At 38.6% G+C, this 18,071-nt stretch overlaps 1 protein-coding gene across 1 annotated transcript in view; it reads right to left on the minus strand.

The window, feature by feature from the left end:
- Positions 1 to 3,079: 3,079 nt before the first annotated feature.
- Positions 3,080 to 18,071, minus strand: part of JMY (junction mediating and regulatory protein, p53 cofactor) — a 100,283-nt gene continuing 85,291 nt past the window's right edge. The window contains exons 8-11 of the mRNA XM_053907251.1: positions 17,026 to 17,121; positions 15,051 to 15,648; positions 12,850 to 13,160; positions 3,080 to 8,466 (exon numbers count right to left, since the gene is read on the minus strand). Coding sequence (XP_053763226.1) covers positions 12,853 to 13,160; positions 15,051 to 15,648; positions 17,026 to 17,121 — 1,002 coding nt within the window. The 3' untranslated portion in view covers positions 3,080 to 8,466; positions 12,850 to 12,852. The remainder of the gene's footprint in view (positions 8,467 to 12,849; positions 13,161 to 15,050; positions 15,649 to 17,025; positions 17,122 to 18,071) is intronic.

An 18,071-nucleotide genomic window follows, 5' to 3' on the forward strand; every position in this document is an offset into this window, starting at 1 on the left:
CCTGCCAGACTTCGTTTTCTTTCCATTAAAAAAAAAAAAAAGGTCGCAAACAACTTAAGGTTTCTTGCACTTTTCCAATTTCTCATCATCATTGGTTACAGAAAACCTCTGTGGATGGAGTTCAGTGCCTTTAGGGATAAATAACTAATTGTTCGTGGTAGTAAACTATTCCAACAGAAATCAACTAGCAGGTTTAATTGATGTAAGGCTTTTCTTCAAAAACCATCATATCCATAGTCTTGCAATGACTTGATTAAAGCATTAAGATTACTTCAACATAAAGGGTCTCCAGATCAGAGAGAGAGAATATGCAAGGCATTTACTGAGAGTTGAAAGAGCTCAAGTTGGCCCCAGTCAGTGGGGATGTTGTAGAATCATGTGGATAGAAAGAAATTGCTGAGACTAAAAGTGTCAGCATCTGCAGTTTAGAGACCTAACTGGATGGAAGTGAGACAGAGAACTGTGTAGGCATATATATATGTGGGGATACAGATGCTCCTGTGACTCCCCTTGTAGAAACTGTGTTGTGGGGAACAAGTTTCCTGCATCTACACTGCCTATTAGCCCTATGACTAACCATAATTATAGTCCGTGACTGACTTTATTTGAAGTCACATCTTGATGCCTTTGACTTTTTTCTGCCTGTTGAAAATTTTCATTGGTTTTCTCTAGCACATCTCAAAACAGGAGACTCAAGTCTAGTATTAGCTTAGAATGAGCTCTTTTCACAACAGTCTAAAACTAAAGCTGAACACTAGTTGAACCTTACAGGGTTAAGAGTGAAATTGGAAGTTGCTGTGGGGAATAATGGGTTAAATCAAAGCTGCCACTTAGTAGCCGTCACTATGGAGAACATCTAAACCTTTTTATTCCTTTTCTGTGCCTCAAATGAGGAATAACATTTGTAGAATTGTAAGGATTATATTGGCTTCTCTAATTCTTCCTCTTACACCTTTTTAAAAAATATGTATTTTTAAGAGAGTGTGCAGGTGAGCAGGGGAGGGGCAGAGAGGGAGACAGAGAATATGAAGCGATACTACACTGACAGCAGGGAGCGCAGGGGCTCAAACACCAACTGTGAGACTGACCTGAGCCAAAGTTGCATGCTTAACCGATTGAGCCACCCAGGTGCTCCACATCTTAACTTTCTTATTCCCCTACTTCCAGTGTTCTAAGAATGTTGACACATAGGGATGGTCATAGTTGCCTACATGCTTTCCAAATTAACAAGGGATGGAATTTAGATGGTGTCGATGTAAGAGAAACATTTTAGGCAGACACGTACAGGTAGGCAGGAGATGAGCATCTAAAATGGAAACAGTAGGACTAAAGGCTTGGAAAGGAGACCAAAGTCTGCCCACTGAAAGCCTTGTATATTGGCGCATGTTTTACTGGCCAGAGGCAGGAAGTGTAGGACTGTACTGACTGCCCTGCAAACCTGGCCATTGGAATTAGTGACAGGGATGAATGTGAAATCAGAAAGACGCTTAATGCCCTGAGTATATGGAGTCATTCATAGTAACTGCCAAGAGCAGATGGAGGAGGCAAGAGGAAGAGAGGTAGCTGTGATTTGGAGAGACCCATGTGAACTCACACTGATTTTTGAGAGTGTGCGCCCAAGTGAGGGGCCGAGAGAGAGGGAGAGAGGGAGCGCAGAGCCTGGAGTGGGGCCTGAGCTCACGCAAGAGGATCTTGTTTTCTGGTTAGCAACAGAGTTGTGGTATCTTGTCTCTGTGCAAAGGGTATCCATGTAGTAACGTGGCAGAGGGACAGACGGCTTGGGAAATATGATCAAACTTTATTATCCATCAGTAACTGTTAGCATGTGATGGAATGTTGCTATTTTTGCACCAAAGAATCTCAAACCTCTCCCAAACAGCTTGAGCAAAGAATTCACAAGGTTTTCAACCAGCTTATGGAATTCAGCAAGGTCAGGATGTGGGACAGTTGCAAAGGACTGAGGAATTCTGTCGGGCCGAGATTTCCACGTTTTGTGTTTTTTTACCTGTCGTAGTAAAGGTGGCTAGTCCAACAGAGGGGTCACCCACTGAGGCTACCCTTAAGCCACCATACCATGACTTTCCTAAGGATGAACTAGATACTAGGATTCTTCTGAAGTCTTAAGAGTTTAATTCAAGAGGCAGAGGTGATAACTTGTCAGTTTGGCTAGACGTCCTCTAGTAATCAAACCCTTCGGGCTAGTTTCTGATGTATGTGCAGACAGAACACATGGAATTAAGGCCCCTTCCTTCAGAGAAATTTCTCAATACAAAATTCTGAAGCTGGAAGAAGTACCAAATTCTACTGTGTTCAGCCTGTCATTTTAAAAATGGTAGTTTGGGGAAGGAACAAATAAATCACTTAATACCAGCCTGTGAACCTTTTCACATAGCCCTAGTAAAAAATCAGCAACAAAAATCCTCTAAGGGGGCAAAACTGATTTCAACTGCACCGGGAGAGATGGAACTGGAGCCCTTATTCAGGGACCAGGGTACCATCTGGGATCTAAGTCCCTTTAAGGACACCTGCCCTGAAATGTGTGCCTTGTGTATGTCGGGGGCCGCATCAGGTCAGCACTGGATAAGTAAGGGTATCTGCTGGGTTCCATTTAGGTCAGTCCCATGTTTAAGTGTAAAACCAATAATCTCAATTTAAATGGTCACAAACTGCTTGCTAAAATGAAAGGTATTTAAAGACCTTCCAACTTTGAAAGCCAACATTGCCCAACGATGTGGACAGCTTTATAGATCACATAAATAAGGCTGTTATTACCACAAATTCAGCTACCGTTAAAACACTTCATTATAAATAGGAAGAGGCACTGGTACAGGGGTACACCATCTCTGAAGCCTGTTTATCATCTTATAGCAAAAGCACACCACCAATGCATTTTTTTCTTTTTAAGTGTATTTATTTTGAGAGAGGGAGAGAGAATCCCAAGTCGGCTCCGCACTGGGGAGGAGGGCTTGAACCCACAGATGGTAAGATCATGACCTGCACCAAAATCAAGAGTCAGGCGCTCAACTGACAGAGACACCCAGGTGCCCCACCAATGTTATTTTAAACAAACAAAATGAAGTTAACTCAATAAATATCTTTTATTAAAGAAAAAGAGGAATATTGTTAAGCACCAAAACTGTATGTTGTTACATTGCATGTACAAGAGAAGGTGACTGCAATACTTGCTGTACAAGTACTTAACTCTGAAGTCGTAAGTGTAAAAAACAGGAAATACAAAGCAGTAATTACAATGCAGAAAAGTTGCACTAAAGAGCAAAAGGCAACAGTCAAAACAATTATTGGAGATTTCAGAGTATTGCTATAAATGCCTGCTTAGTTTTTTCTTTGTACTTTTAATACTTTAAAATATTAATGGAGCATATAAGTATTGTAAATTTGCAAGAGTGGCATTTACAATACACTGTGCATACTTCCATCTAATGTACGGTGTTAAAGCCATCTTTAAAAGCCAAGCACAATGTGCTAGTGTTTTGCTTCTACCATTATAATATTGCACAAAGCTAGTAAAATAGTGAATTGGTCTGCCATTGTAATTTTCATTGAACCAGAAAGGCTAAAAAACATGTCAGTTTCATTAGCCCTTATGGGCTTTCATCATGCAAAATGATCTGTAGCCTTCGAATTTTCACAAACAATATATATATTATGGTTTCACACTTGGCAAGACATACAGTACAGTAAGAAACTCAATGAGACAGTGTTGATTCTGTCCGAGTCAAAGAAGTCAGAAGTCACTGTCTGGGTTGTATCGTCTACCCCTCTTGGTTCACAATTGAAGGGAAAATGCCATCTTGTGATCATGAAGACTTCTTAAAACCAATGTAATTAGTATTGGGAAAAGCTGTAACTTGTTACACTCTTTGATAGTTAACCATAGAACATGCAAGTTAAAAAAAAAAAACCAAAAACCCAAACGTCCCTTGTTAAAATTCAGCTCTATAACCAACACCCATACCTTTCTGTATACATCTAAAAATCACTTTGCACAGCCTTTCCTATCCACCCTTAATTCCCCCAAATTGAGGCACTCTTATAACCGACTTAAAAAAAAAAAACAGAAAAACTTTCCCTTACCTCTCAAAATAAATGACTGCTTTGAGATTCAGTGTGAAAGAGCATTGATACAATATTTAACATGTCAACCTCAGAGGTATTTTCTGTACATGCACCTTAGTGGCATAATTAAAGAGGGAAGGGGAGAAACATTTAGAAATTTGGATTCTCAATTAAATTCCTCAAATACCAAGCTGTACATTTACTGTGGGCAAAACATTTTAGAATGAACACATCTTCAAAATAACCCAATGGGCAAACATTTCTCTCTCTCTCTCTCTCTCTCTCTCTCTCTCACACACACACACACACACACACACACACACACACACACACACACTCACTCTCCAAATTCCCTCTCACCGTACAAAAAACCTCTGTTTACATACATGATAGTTTAGGCAGCAATATAAACTCATTTTTTAAGAAAAGCTTTTAAATTAGATTATTTATAGGATAAAAAATACCATTGCTTTATTTTACAAAGCAATTTAAGCAGAGGTTCCTCCTCATGTGCTTTAACTAAAGAGCACTTTGTAGCAAAGTTCAGAAGTAACTACTGAATTGTTCAGCAGCACTAAATCAATGCAACACGCTCCAACAGTAAGGTGCTTCTACTTTTTTTACCTCTTCCCTCTGAAATCAATCGTGCTGGCCCATCCTCTAGCACTAAGCATAGCTCTTCTAAGCAATAAAGGTGAAATAAAATCTGTTTATAATGCACATTTAACTTTACATTATCATTTAAATTCAGTGCAAGAGTTAGGGACAACTTATTAGGGTTTCTGTTCTCCTTATCAAATGGTTGCATGTTAACAATGCATCTGCCACGATTTTTAAATGTTTTACAGCTGTTCAAGAAGATTTCTTAAAATAAACCTGGTAAAGCATATGAAATTTCAACTCCCTGATAAGGCTGTCATGGACCCATTAGTGCTTTACAGATTGCTATCTCATGATACTTTTTTTTTTTTTTTTTTAAACCTGTACTTAGTGAAAGAAAAACTTGCCTTAGGCTAAAAGCACGGATTCACATTTATACACAAACTCAATGAATGCAATTAAAAAATGGCATCTTAGGGAATGTATAAAATTGTGTTAATTGTATCCTGGTCCCATTCCAAACAGAGGATGCTGCCCGTTCATTTTTGTTCCACTGATATATGAGTTTTAATTCTTGGTGCCTGCTATGATCTAAGTATGCTTTACAATTTAACACTCTTATCGCAAAGTGGTCGTGCCATGTTACCTAATATTGGTACACAGTTCAGCTTCGTAGAAACAAGGATTTCCACCCCCACCCCCCTCATTATACAGAGTAAATGAAAGTGCTGAAGATTTTCTATGGTTTCACGTAATGAGAAAAAACCCACATTCCCGCTGTGGAAATCCTACACCTGATCCACTCTTAGAGCTGTGCCTAGTTGTTTTAAAAATACACATTAAGAAATGTTTCAGTTCTGCAATGAAGAACTAGGGAATGATTGTTTTCAATACTAATCACCAACTCAAAACCTATAAAACATAGAGCAAACAAGACAACTGCTCATCTTTTAAAAATCCTCTTTAGCCAGGCCTTTTGTCACACTGCTACCCCACAGTACCCCCCATATTGGAGATGGGTAGGAATACGCTTTCTGTGTGCCACATTGGTTATATACACAACAGTTTGAGTATTAAGTGGCACTCAAGTGGGCAGTAACATTAGCCTTACAATACCCCCAAGTTATCTATTTGTTTCCCCACTTAAAATATATTGCAGTCTAGACTGATAAATCAACTCGTAAACTGATTCGGCATAAGCAAGCAGCTGTTTGTGTATTCTTATGACAAATGATACACTGAGATAAAACTATCAAATATTTTAAACCATATAAATAGTACAGGCAAGTCCAGTACTTGAAACATGATCACCTGTAAATGTCATCCTAACTAAATATATAAAACCTTAATGTAAAGCGCAAAAATGCTCATTTTTTTTTTTAAGGGCAGGTGGAGAAAAGGGGAATTTAACCATGCTTACATAATTTTGTTGGGTTCCAAACCCTCCTTAAAATTAACAGGTTGGGGGGAGAAAATAAAATTAACACGAGGATTCAACTGGTAATGTCATCTTGGACAAATGGACTGGAGTTATTTGAAATTTTAGCATTATTTACGAGAACTCCAAAGGATGGTGATCTGTACTAATTTGTACTTCCGTGGAAGGAGGAATCGGAATCTTAAGGACAGAAGATACGTGTACTGGAAAAGTTACTCAGCAGAGAATAAGCACAGCTGGTTGCTAACAAGACCGCACTTTAACCTGCTCATCATCAAGTGAGATGCCCTTCATGGAGTGCCACAGTGGGATGTGCTCAGAGGTATGGATGCACCTCCAAAGGATTCACAGGGGTCTGTACCCCTCCAATATTTGCCAGAGACTTACTAGAACATGGCTGTGAAAGACAAGTCCCAAGACCCATTTCTAAGAGAACCTGTCTTTTGATGGAATCCCAGCTCTAACACTAAATGGGGAGCAATTCCTGGCATAGAAAAATCCCAGTGCTTTTGCTGTACGTTTAATATTAGGTTCTCTTGTATTTTTCAGAATGTCAATGGATGAAAAAACGAACTGATCCATAAGCATCCAGAGGTTTGAAACTGACACGTGATTTTTTAAAGGTTTGCAAATTTGCTTAAAAAAAAAAAATCAAACCAATCAGTCTTTGGTTGAAAAGAATGCTTCAGTTCTGTACTGAAGGAAACGGGAGGAGGGGAGGGTCCACACTCACCTCCCCACTGTGAGATGAACATTAAAATATATATCTCGTGTACAGATGTAATCTTCCAAGATAAGAAGTGGGAATAAAACATGAATAAAATACGAAACATGTGAAAATGCTGTGCAAAAGCTCCTACTCATCAGTAAGCAGGAAGTTTTCTCCTTAATTATTTTAAAGGAAGTAACATCTTAAAGGGACAAATCTGTGAGCATTTTTTTTCTCTCCATGAAAACCACTTTATACACGTTCAAGGACTTTTACTCTAGGACTGCTTTTCTGGGTCTAGGCCAGAGAAATGCTTCAGAAAAAATAAAAGTTCTTTTTGGTTCCTCAGTCCTTAACTCCCTTCATATAAAGGCCAACATGTGTCTTATACAGAATTACACTCTACAGAATACTATAGACTGGGTCCAACAGATCTACCTTCGGTCAAGCCCCCAGCAGTCCTGCTGAGAATTCATAATGGCTCCTTTCACATAAATGCATCTTTCAGGACTCCAATACAGCAAAATCAGCACCTAGAACTTTATACCTATGTTTTAAAAAGTCTCCTGACAGTAACAAAGGCTCTCTCCCAAAATCCCACTCAAAACATGTGAGGACAGTAAAATGCCAGCCCAGAAGGCTTTTCTGCCTGTCTAGTTTCTGCATTATTTGTAGAGCACATTTCACTGCGGAGCATAACAAAGAGAAACTTAAATGTGCCCGTTACAAAGATTTAAGATCAGCATCCCTATTATTGAATCCTCTTTTTTGATTCTCAATAGGAAAGTCATGTTGCGTTACGCTAATCAAGCAATCGTTCAAACAAAAAGACTAAAAATAATTTGAAATATTATCAAGTTACAAAGTATTGCTTTTCATACACAAAGTTGCACATGAAATTCAAACTATTATAAATTCACAATTATGAAGAGCTATTTAAAAGCATGGAAATTTTTACTTCAAAACCTTACAAAGTGTAAGAGTGTGTGGTCTTTTAAAAATATGCCATGGTAAATCTATCATGTTGTGGTAAACACATTAAATGCATCTCTGTGGTTATGTTATCTTTTCAGATGTTGAACATCTTTAAAATGTGAACATTTTCAGTGCATTTCCACCTGATTCTTTCCAATTCCTGTCCTATAGCTATCATGATACACTTCTTTTTCAGAGTGCTGCACTATTTATATAAGCTGGTATGGAAGAGGTGCTGTCTTTTCAAGCAGAGGACTATTCAGTGCACTTAAAGATGGATTTCAAAGCAGACTCAATACAGCTCACAGTAGATCTCTGTCAACCCAGTGTTCTTCCAACTCAGAGCAACCCCTAGCTTTACTGGCCACTACAAGGATGTAACTGGGTGGACAGGAGGGGAAGGTGCTTAAAAAAACCAGGCATGTCCAGAAGGCCTTTTCTTCACTGCATCAGGAGCACTGCACATCTAAAACTCATGTTAACCACCAACTACTGGAATGACTGGAAAAGTGATAACTTGCCAACTGTGCCTCCGTTTTTTCACACCACTGTGCCAATACACTTTGCATCTAATGGAATCCAATTGGGAAATCGCATGTTTAAAATTTTGTTTTCCAAAACAGTAAGAACTGATCTTCAACTGAATTTTTTCTTTCTGTTGAGTCACCTGTTTAGAAAAAAAATAATACAATGTATTAAAAAATGATGGCTTATTAAGGTCAGTGTGTATATATATGTTCCCACACAACTTCTCTAACACCCAGATGAACACTGATAAATAGCTTAGAAATACCCATTTGTAGAGATAGCATACAGGAGACACTTTTTTTAAAAAAAGGATACATTTCTATTCATAAAACAGTAAAAATGAAAACAAAATAACCTGAATATGGATTTTGATCACATAAGGTTGTAGGGTAGATTCACTTTTATTTCTTCTACTAACATTTTATGTCAAAACTATATGGTAAAAAGGAAAAAACAGTCTAAAATATTGGCGTCAAACTGCCAGCGTAGTAAGAATTGTTAAATGATATTTTAAAAATTCACTAGACTGTGAGTTTTTGTTCTATTGCTATTTAGAGGATAGCATTAGTACTGGTCTTTAAAGGGATCCTTGTGGTAGGGCTTTTTAAGTTTCAGAATAGTTGTGTTTGAGATCCATGGCTTACATATGGCATAGGAATAATTCTTTGAAAGACCTACTTGGCAGATAAAAACAGACATGCGTTATTAGTTCTACGTTATTTAATACTATAGCTACATGTGGCTTTTGAGCACTTGAAATGTGGCTAGTCTGAGAAAATGGATTTTTAATGTGATGTAAATTGAAATCTGAAGCAGCATAAAATATTTGTTCATTAAATATAATTTTATTGTTTTGGTAAGACATTTCACATTTAACCACTGAACACTTATCATCAACACTGAGATGTGCTACTAGTTAAAATACACACTGGATTTTGAAGACCCAGGTACAAAACAAATGTGAAATACCTCGTGCATTTTTTATAGCGATAACATGTTGAAACATACGATTTTGGATACATCATATAAAATAAGTATTAATGAAATCAATTTCACGTTTCTTTTTACCTTTTTAATGTGACTTGAACTGTTTAAATTCCATCCATCCCTCAAACTGTATTTCTAACAGACAGTATTGTCATAGTTACTTCGTAACTTTATGAAGGAACCCACAGAAAACAAAATAGAAAATAAAAAGCTTATATATGTATTTCATTCCGTTTAGAAATTTCCTTCAAGGACACTATTACCTATGGCTATCCCAAGAAGAGTTTTCAAGAAAGACAAAGCAGAACAGGATATCTTCACTTTCTATTTCATGAAGTTTTGAGAAATTATTTTATTTATTTATTTAACAAGAGACAAGAATGTGAGCAGGGGAGAGGCAGAGAGAGTGAGAGAGAGACACAGAATCTGAAGCAGGCTCCAGGCTCTGAGCTGTCAGCACAGAGCCCGACGCGGGGCTTGAACCCATGTATGTGAGATCATGACCTGCGCTGAAGTCGGGACACTCAAGCAACTGAGCTACCCAGGGGCCCTGAGAAATTATCTTCTTTGAAGAGCTAATGGTTTAAAATCTTAAACTAGGGGTGCCTGAGTGACTTGACCAGTTAAGTGTGCAACTCTTGATTTCAGCTCAGATCATAATCTTACAGTTCATGAGTTCTAGCCCTGCCGTTGGGCTCTGCGTTGGCAGTGTGGAGCCTGCTCAGGATTGATTCTCAATCTCCCTCTCCCTCTGCCCCTCCCCCCTGCTCTCTCTCTCTCTCTCTCTCTGAAAAAGAAACAAAATCTACAAAAAACTGATTAATAGGAAATACAAATTATAGCCTGTTTATCCATCTGTAGAGAAGCCATCTAAAAGTTCAGTCTTTAAAAATGATTTCCCAAGGGGCACCTGAGTGGCTCAGTTGGTTAAGTGTCTGACTCCAGCTTAGGCCATGATCTCACAGTTCGTGGGTTCAAGCCCCACATTGGGCTCTGTGCTGACAGCTCAGATCCTGGAGCCTGACTTCGGATTCGGTGTCTCCTCCTCTCTCTGCCCCTCTCTTGCTTGGCCTCTGTCTCCCTCTCTCAAAAATAAACAAACATTAAAAAAAAAATTTTTTTTTTTTTTTAATGATTTCCCAAGACCACAAGACAAGGCAGTGAGAATAGCTCCTTTATCACTGCCTGCTCGAATTGGTAGGGATTACAGCTAGTCTATGGTTTGCTTCTGGTGTAGGATGCATTGTTTTTTGTTTTGTTTTGTTTTGTTTTTAAGTGACTTTGCAGATATCTGAGCTCATACATTTTCTGGGACCATTTCATTGTTTCTCTCAATATTCTAACACATACAACAATCATAAATAATCGGCCAAAAAGAGTTTTTACGCAACTTTCAAAGTGATATTCATCCTGGGCATATTCTTAACACCTGCTGTAAGGGTAAATTAGCAGTCCAAAGCTATAAATAACCATGGAGGCACTTGGACATACAAAATGCTGCTGCAATGTCTATGTCTTGGGCAGGATCCGGTGAGATGGCAGAAAACAGAAATGATGGGCTGGCCTGAGCAACAGCAGGTGGGTCACATACCCCAACTGGGCTACTGTGGGCAGCTGTATCAAAAGGACTAAACACTCGCTTATATGAAGGCCCAATCTGTGCTAAGATGGTAGTTTTAGGCATAGGCTTAGCAGCTCACTGAGAAGCTTCAAGCAGGAGACAAGACGACAGGTAACAAGCACTGTTAAGTGGGAGACAATCTACAAGATTGAAAAAGATTCCCAGTAAGACACCCTGAGTCTCTAGCACTGAGTATACACAATAATATATTTGCTATCTTCTACAAAGCATAGTGTACATATGTTAAGCACAAATGGTTTGAAATTATTTTGGGATTTGAAAACACTGAATCATACAACATGATAATTAGGGCCTCTATAAATAACAGGGGGAAAAAGATACCAACAGCCCAATACCCATGGCATAACACTGGTGCTATCAAATGTTGTCTGGAGCATAACCACTTATTGAGATTTTTCACCCCCATTTTGTTAAAGCTACTGACAGTAGATCCTGAAGGGAAGTGGTACAGATGAGAGTATAATACAGGAACATCTAAATTTTCCTGATGGCCCCATGCCCAAAAGGAACAAGTGAAACTGCTTTTAGTAGTATTTTATTTGATATATCCAAAACAGTATCTTTTAGCATGTAATCAGTATAAAAACCTTAATGACATACTTTACCTTTTCTGTATGGAGTTTTCAAAATCCACATGTACGCCTGCATATACCTCAGATCTACTCAGAATTCATGGGAGTGAAAGCCAGGAATCTGCATTTTTAATAATCTCTCAGGGAATTCTTATCATCAGGCATGTTTAAAAAGCACTGGCTAATAAGTAAGTTTATTATTCCTTTATCTATTCCCCTTCCAGAACTATGAGTCTTCCCCAGTTTGGTGAATATTGTGAAGCCCACAGAAACAGTCCATCAAGAGAGCAATTAAGATGCTTAATAGAATATATCTGCATAGTTGCATTACAGTTTGCACAAATAATATAATTTCAGTTATGACTAATATCAGTTCTCTATATGCTATACATAGCATGTTATCTTTACTGACTCTATATTTAGCAGAATTTGTGCCACAGTACTATGTAATTAGCTTCCTAAAATGTGGTAGAGTAACAACTCTATTACTTTAGGAAAATGTCCAATGTGTAACCAATACCACAGGCATACCCAATAAGGTATGCATACACTTATTACATGTTTGTTGTTTTAGCTGCAATTTTATCTGGATTATGCAGTAACTGTGATAAGCCTTAAAATGATAATTTTAACCTTAATTTTAAAGGCTTAGAAAGCTAAATAACCAAACAATGCAGTAATTTTTCTGGACTGATCTCAGACAATTCCTCTCTGGGCAGCTAAGCAGATATCACAATTCAAGGGAGCAAGCACCTGAGTGGATCAGTTGGTTGGGGTCCTACTTCAACTCAGATCATGATCTCACAGTTCCTGAGTCTGAGCCCCACATAGAGCTCTTTGATGACATCTCAGAGCCTAGAGTCTCCTTTAGATTCTGTGTCTCCTCCTCTCTCTGCCCCTCCCCCACTCATTCCCTCTTCCTCCCTCTCTTCTTCCCTCTCTCAAAATGAACATTAAAAAAAAAAAATCAAAATTCAATATATATAACAGTTTGTACCTGAAATACTTTGGTGAGGAAAGAGCTTTTGGGTTTTAAAGTAAGAGTAAGACTGCCACCTTACTGGAATCAGTCTATCCTCTTTATTTGGGCTATACTGTAGAAATTTTTAATGAGCAGGTATAAACCTGGCATTTATATAACTATCTTTGAAAAGTGCTTTACTGTTTGTTAGGTTTCTAGAAACTACACAAAACCTGAAGTTTACAGATCTATGGTCGATTCTATAGCTGAGCTATATAACAATAAACCTCATCAATAAAATATAACAGACCTCATCATCCACTGTTAGTGAATGCTACTAAAGAAATTAAGACCATTTACTTGTTAGTTTTCCCAATCTGTGCAGGGTAAAGCCTCCTCTTCATCCTCTGACTCAGGGGACGCTTCTTTGATTCTTCTAAGAGCTTCATGGATGCTCCGTGTTAGAGGATCTGTGTCAGGCAAAAGTGTGAAGGATTCTCTCAAAACTTCCTTCTGTACCTTCTTCAATTTCACCCCTTTCCGTATTTGTGCCAAGATATTATTACTATCATCTTCATCAGGAAAAGGAGGCAGAGTTCGCTGTTCAACCTTTTTCAGATGAAAACTACCACGCTTCAAGGAAGCTAGCACCTCATCCATGGGTGAGCTCACTTTATAAAATGAAAGAGAAGAATTACAGTTAGGATCACAATTAGAGTCAAACTGATAACCTCTAGACTTTAGGACTGTGATAGCCAAGGACAGTGAAAACAAAATGAACCATGAACCATGGACAGGTGTGCCAAAAACACATGAAATACCAATTGTACTTGTTTTAAAAAAAAAAAAAAAAAAAAAAAAAAAAAGCCGGGGCACTCCTGGATGGCTCAGTCGGTTAAGCCTCCAACTTCGATTCAGGTCATGATCTCACAGTTCCTGAGTCCGAGTCCCAAGTCGGGCTCTGTGCTGACAGTTCAGAACATGGAGCCTGCTTCAGATTCTGTGTCTTTCTCTCTCTCTGCCCCTCCCCCGCTCTCTCTCAAAAATAAAACCTAAAGGAAAAAAGCCAGACTCAACTTCCAAATTAGTATTTTTATAATTTCCCCTTAAGACACCTAAGCAGACTGGGAGCTGGGAGGTAGTCTTTAGGAATTTCATAGCTGAGACTCCCAAAGGCACCAGCACAATCTAAATTCAGAGAGCAATTTGAGTTACAAATGTAATTTTAAAGAACTAAGTTTTGATCCAGTATGTTTTTTTTTTTTTTTAAGAGATTTTATTTTGTTTTTGTTTGTTTTTTAAGTAAACTCTACCCCTGATGTGGGGCTCAAATGCACAACACTGAGATCAAGAGTCACATGCTCTACCGACGGAGCCAGCCAGGTGCCCCTACTAGGATGATTGTTCTGTTTTACCATTTAGTTGTTTTACATATGAAATTCTACTCCAGTTATGGTAAGAAATATTTTACTAAACGGTCTCTCAGATTAAAATGTAATATGCAAATTGTTTTATATAATGTTCTCCCAATGAAAGCTACAGAGAGGGATTATTCTCTGTTCTTTTCAAAAAGAGCTTTATTAAGGCATATCGGACACACAATAAATTGTCTATATTACTATCTTTCCTCTTTTTTTTTTTTTTTTTTATACAAAGAGTGTATCAAGGCCCTCAATAAATATGTGACCAAATGTTGCATGGTCCTGCCAAAGCCATCTTAGTGTTGACAGCCCTTCCCAACTGTCTTACTTTTTCTGTGAATACTGTGCTTGTATTTCCTAGGTTTAAAATCAGATTTTGGGGGCACCTGGGTGATTCAGTTGGTTAAGCATCCAACTCTTGGGGTGCCTGGGTGGCTCAGTCGGTTGAGCGTCCGACTTCAGCTCAGGTCATGATCTCATGGTTCGTGAGTTCAAGCCCCGTGTCAGGCTCTGTGCTGATGGCTCAGAGCCTGGAGCCTGCTTCAGATTCTGTGTCTCCCTCTCTTTCTGCCCCTCCCCCGCTCATATTCTGTCAATCTCTCTCTCAAAAATAAATAAGCATTAAAAAAAATTAAAAAAAAAAAAAGCATCCAAGTCTTAATTTTGACTCAAGTCATGATCTTACGGTTAGTGACACTGAGCCCTGCATTAGGCTCTATGTTCACAGCAAAGAGCCCGCTTGGGATTTTCTCTTTCCCTTTCTCTCTGCCCCTCCCCTGCTTGTGCACATGTGCACTCTCTCAAAAATACATTTAAAAAATGATAAAAATGAAGTCAGATTTTCTTCTTAACACAAAAGGAGCCACTTACTATGTATTACCAGTTAGATTAAGTACCACCTCAGAATATATAATTTTTAAAACATCCCTAAGAGCTCAAGAAGGTACACATTTGTGTCTAGGCTCATTTGTTGATGTGGGTTGGTAGAATTCTGCCAGGCTGTGACTTTGAAACCTATTTGCAATCAAATAATGCCCAAAATAAAATAACGTTTTAAGCTTTGTTGGGTCCTATGAAATAAAAGGGCCTTTGATTATGACTCACTTTACTCAACAGATTAAAAATGTGTTTCTAACTTACCTCTCCTCCTCTGCAAACCTTCAGCAGTCTTTTTGAGCTTCTTCCTGGCACTGACCAGCTGACTACTGTCAAAGAGATGTGCTGAGGGGGCACTCGCAGACTTGGGGATCCTCTTCTCGTTTGCCTCTGTTCTAGGCAGACCTTTCTCCAGTGTCTCTGGGGAGGTGTCTTTAGCAACAGGCAGAGGTGGTGGGGGGGGAGGGGGAGGAGGTGGTGGCGGGGGAGGTGGTGTTGGAGGAAGAGGTGGGGGGAGTGGATCTATGGTAACGGAACCTGGTTCGAGGTCAGTATTATTCAAAAGTGGAAGAGAAACAGTGGGCGGCAGTTCAGAGGTAACACCACTGAGAGGTAATGAAGCGGCTTCAAGTTGTGCTAGCGAAGTATCTTCAAGGTGTGCGAGGCTTTGGGCTTCTGTTTTGTGTGATGACCCAAGCTCGCCTATTCCTTCCTCTGCCTTTGCACTTTTCTCTTCTACCTGTAGTGCTCCTGGCAGAGAGTCACACTGGTCCTCACAGGGCACAGGACTGGCTGTGCTTCTTCTTCTTGCATGAGCCAGTCGCAATCTGGTTGATTTAAGTATGACTTGGCCAGGGTACCTCTAAAAAAGTAGAAGTGATTGTAACTTGTCAAATTAGTTTACAACAATCTATGAACTGATGGCTATTTTCTCCTTCAGGTCCAAGATGTTGTTTCGGAGCTGTTGTGATTTCAGGGGGAAATTCTTTGATACGGTTATACAGAAGACCAGAATACCAAAGCATAATCCCTTTCAACAGCCGTCATCCAACTCTATTTGCTTATCAAATCTTTTATCAAGGCCCTATTCCCTCTTATCCACTTAAGAAGTCAACTATTCAAAATTACCACAGGATTTAAAAAAGATCTTTAATTACTGAAATCACTAGCTTAAGTGGAAAAATAATAGCAATATAAAATATCAAACATCAATGCTATTGGGGCGCCTGGGTGGCCCAGTTGGTTAAGCGTCCAACTTTGGCTCAGGCCATGATCTCGTGGTCTGTGAGTTTCAGCCCCATGCCAGGCTCTGTGCTGACAGCTCAGGGCCTGAAGCCTGCTTTGATTGTGTGTCTCCCTCTCTCTCTCTCTTTCCCTCCCCCCTCTGCACTCTCACTCAACATTAAACATTAAAAAAATGGTTTTAATATATGCCATTGGTATATACTAAGCTATGGAACTATTAGTTTCTTACATGTATCTTCAAATGCTTACAGATTAAAACATTAATCTTTTTAAAAAGTTTCTTGGCATTTAAAAAAAACCTCTCAAAACAGAATGTACATTTTATGATGGAAGGAGAGGGAATAAAATTTTTCAAGTACTGATATACATAACTCTCATTCTTTTATTATAATAAAACCTAGCATTAATGGATTTGGTGAACAACATTTACTCAACACAGGGTGGTCCAGAGAGTCCATATGAAGAGAGTCCATATACTCTCTTCACTATAATACTACAAGGATTTCATCAAGAGCTTCCTGCACCTATAAGGTGATCCCTCGGCACAGACAATGGAAGTAGATTCCTGAGCACTTATGACAACTGCCAAACCATTTCTGACGTAAGCTGATCCATTCTCTAATTCTGCCACTGGTCCCTCCCACAGATTACCACTGTAAGGTTACTGAATGTGTTCTGGTGACAAGTTCATGCCTAAAATGGACAGTCACTTGTGAGCCTATTAATTTTATAAAACTCAAGAAGAATTCAGGTTTGCCAGAGGCCCTGACCACTCCTCTTACACTACTAAAGTGGAAGGCCAACGGCACAAGAATATTAATTCCAGATACAACTGGAAGAAGGGTAGCCCTGTAATCGAACATTAATTTAAAATTTTATTTTCTAAATAATAAAAGGGAAAACCAAGTTTTTATCATAATCTTATAACAGGAGTGTGTATGCAGCTCTGCTTAAAAAGCAATGAAAAACAACAGATGGGCCATACTTTTATTACCTGTTTAAAAGTTCGAAGTCTGTCCAAAGTTCTTTGTCTCTCTTGGCTAACCCAGGCACTTTTTCTTTCTTCTTCATCATGTAATTTTTCTCTCTTCTGATAAAAAATTAACAGTAATTCCATTATGATGTGTCCCATTCATTTTTATTATTAATAGGGAAAAAAAGAGAGCTCTCCCAGTTAAGTAAAATGGTAACTCCAATGAATGATTCATTAAACAGTGTTTATGGCATGAAACTACCAGTTTTAAATAGAAATCATGATTTTAAAATCCAGAATGATACGCTGACAAAAACAATACTGTTTCATTTTTGCATTTACCCACAATTAAAGATGTTTGCGCTGAAATAAAGTCAAATTTTCTCTGAACTAAAATTGTTCCTGTAGGGTTGTGGCTTAAACAGCTTAAGTGTAAAATACCTGTAGCTGCTACATTCTACTAAATTAAATAGTTGACCTTAAAAACAAAATCAGCAACCACCTGGCCAGTAATTTAGACACTGCACATTAGTTCAACCAACATAACCAGCAGCTAGAAAAAGTATATTGCATTTTACATGAATCACTTGGCTCAATATCACCCCTCAAAGTTGGGAGTTATCAGCACAGAAATTTAAAAATTTTTCCCATGTTAATGCTAACTAGTGCAGCAACTGTGGAAAACAGTATGGAGGCACCTCAAAAAATTAAAAGCAGAGACTCCTGAGTGGCTCAGTCCAGGGAGCCACCCGACTCAGTTTCAGTTCAGATCATGATCCCAGAGTCGTGGGATCAAGCCCTGCATTGAGTTCCACACTGAGAGGGGAGCCTGCTTAAGATTCTGTGTCCCTCCCTCTGCTCCTCTATACCACTTGTGCATTTTCTCTTTCTAAAAAAAAAAAAAAAAAAATTAATAAAAATAGAACTACTGTATTGTCTAGTAAGTAATTCCACTGCTGGGTATTTAACCAAAGAATACAAAAATACTAACAAAAAGAGATACACACCCCTATATTTATTGCACCATTATTTACAATGGCCACATTATGGAAGCAGCCCAAGTGTCC

Source organism: Panthera pardus, unplaced genomic scaffold (assembly GCF_024362965.1).
Source record: "Panthera pardus isolate Hobbes unplaced genomic scaffold, ASM2436296v1 HiC_scaffold_2, whole genome shotgun sequence".
Lineage (NCBI taxonomy): Eukaryota > Metazoa > Chordata > Mammalia > Carnivora > Felidae > Panthera > Panthera pardus.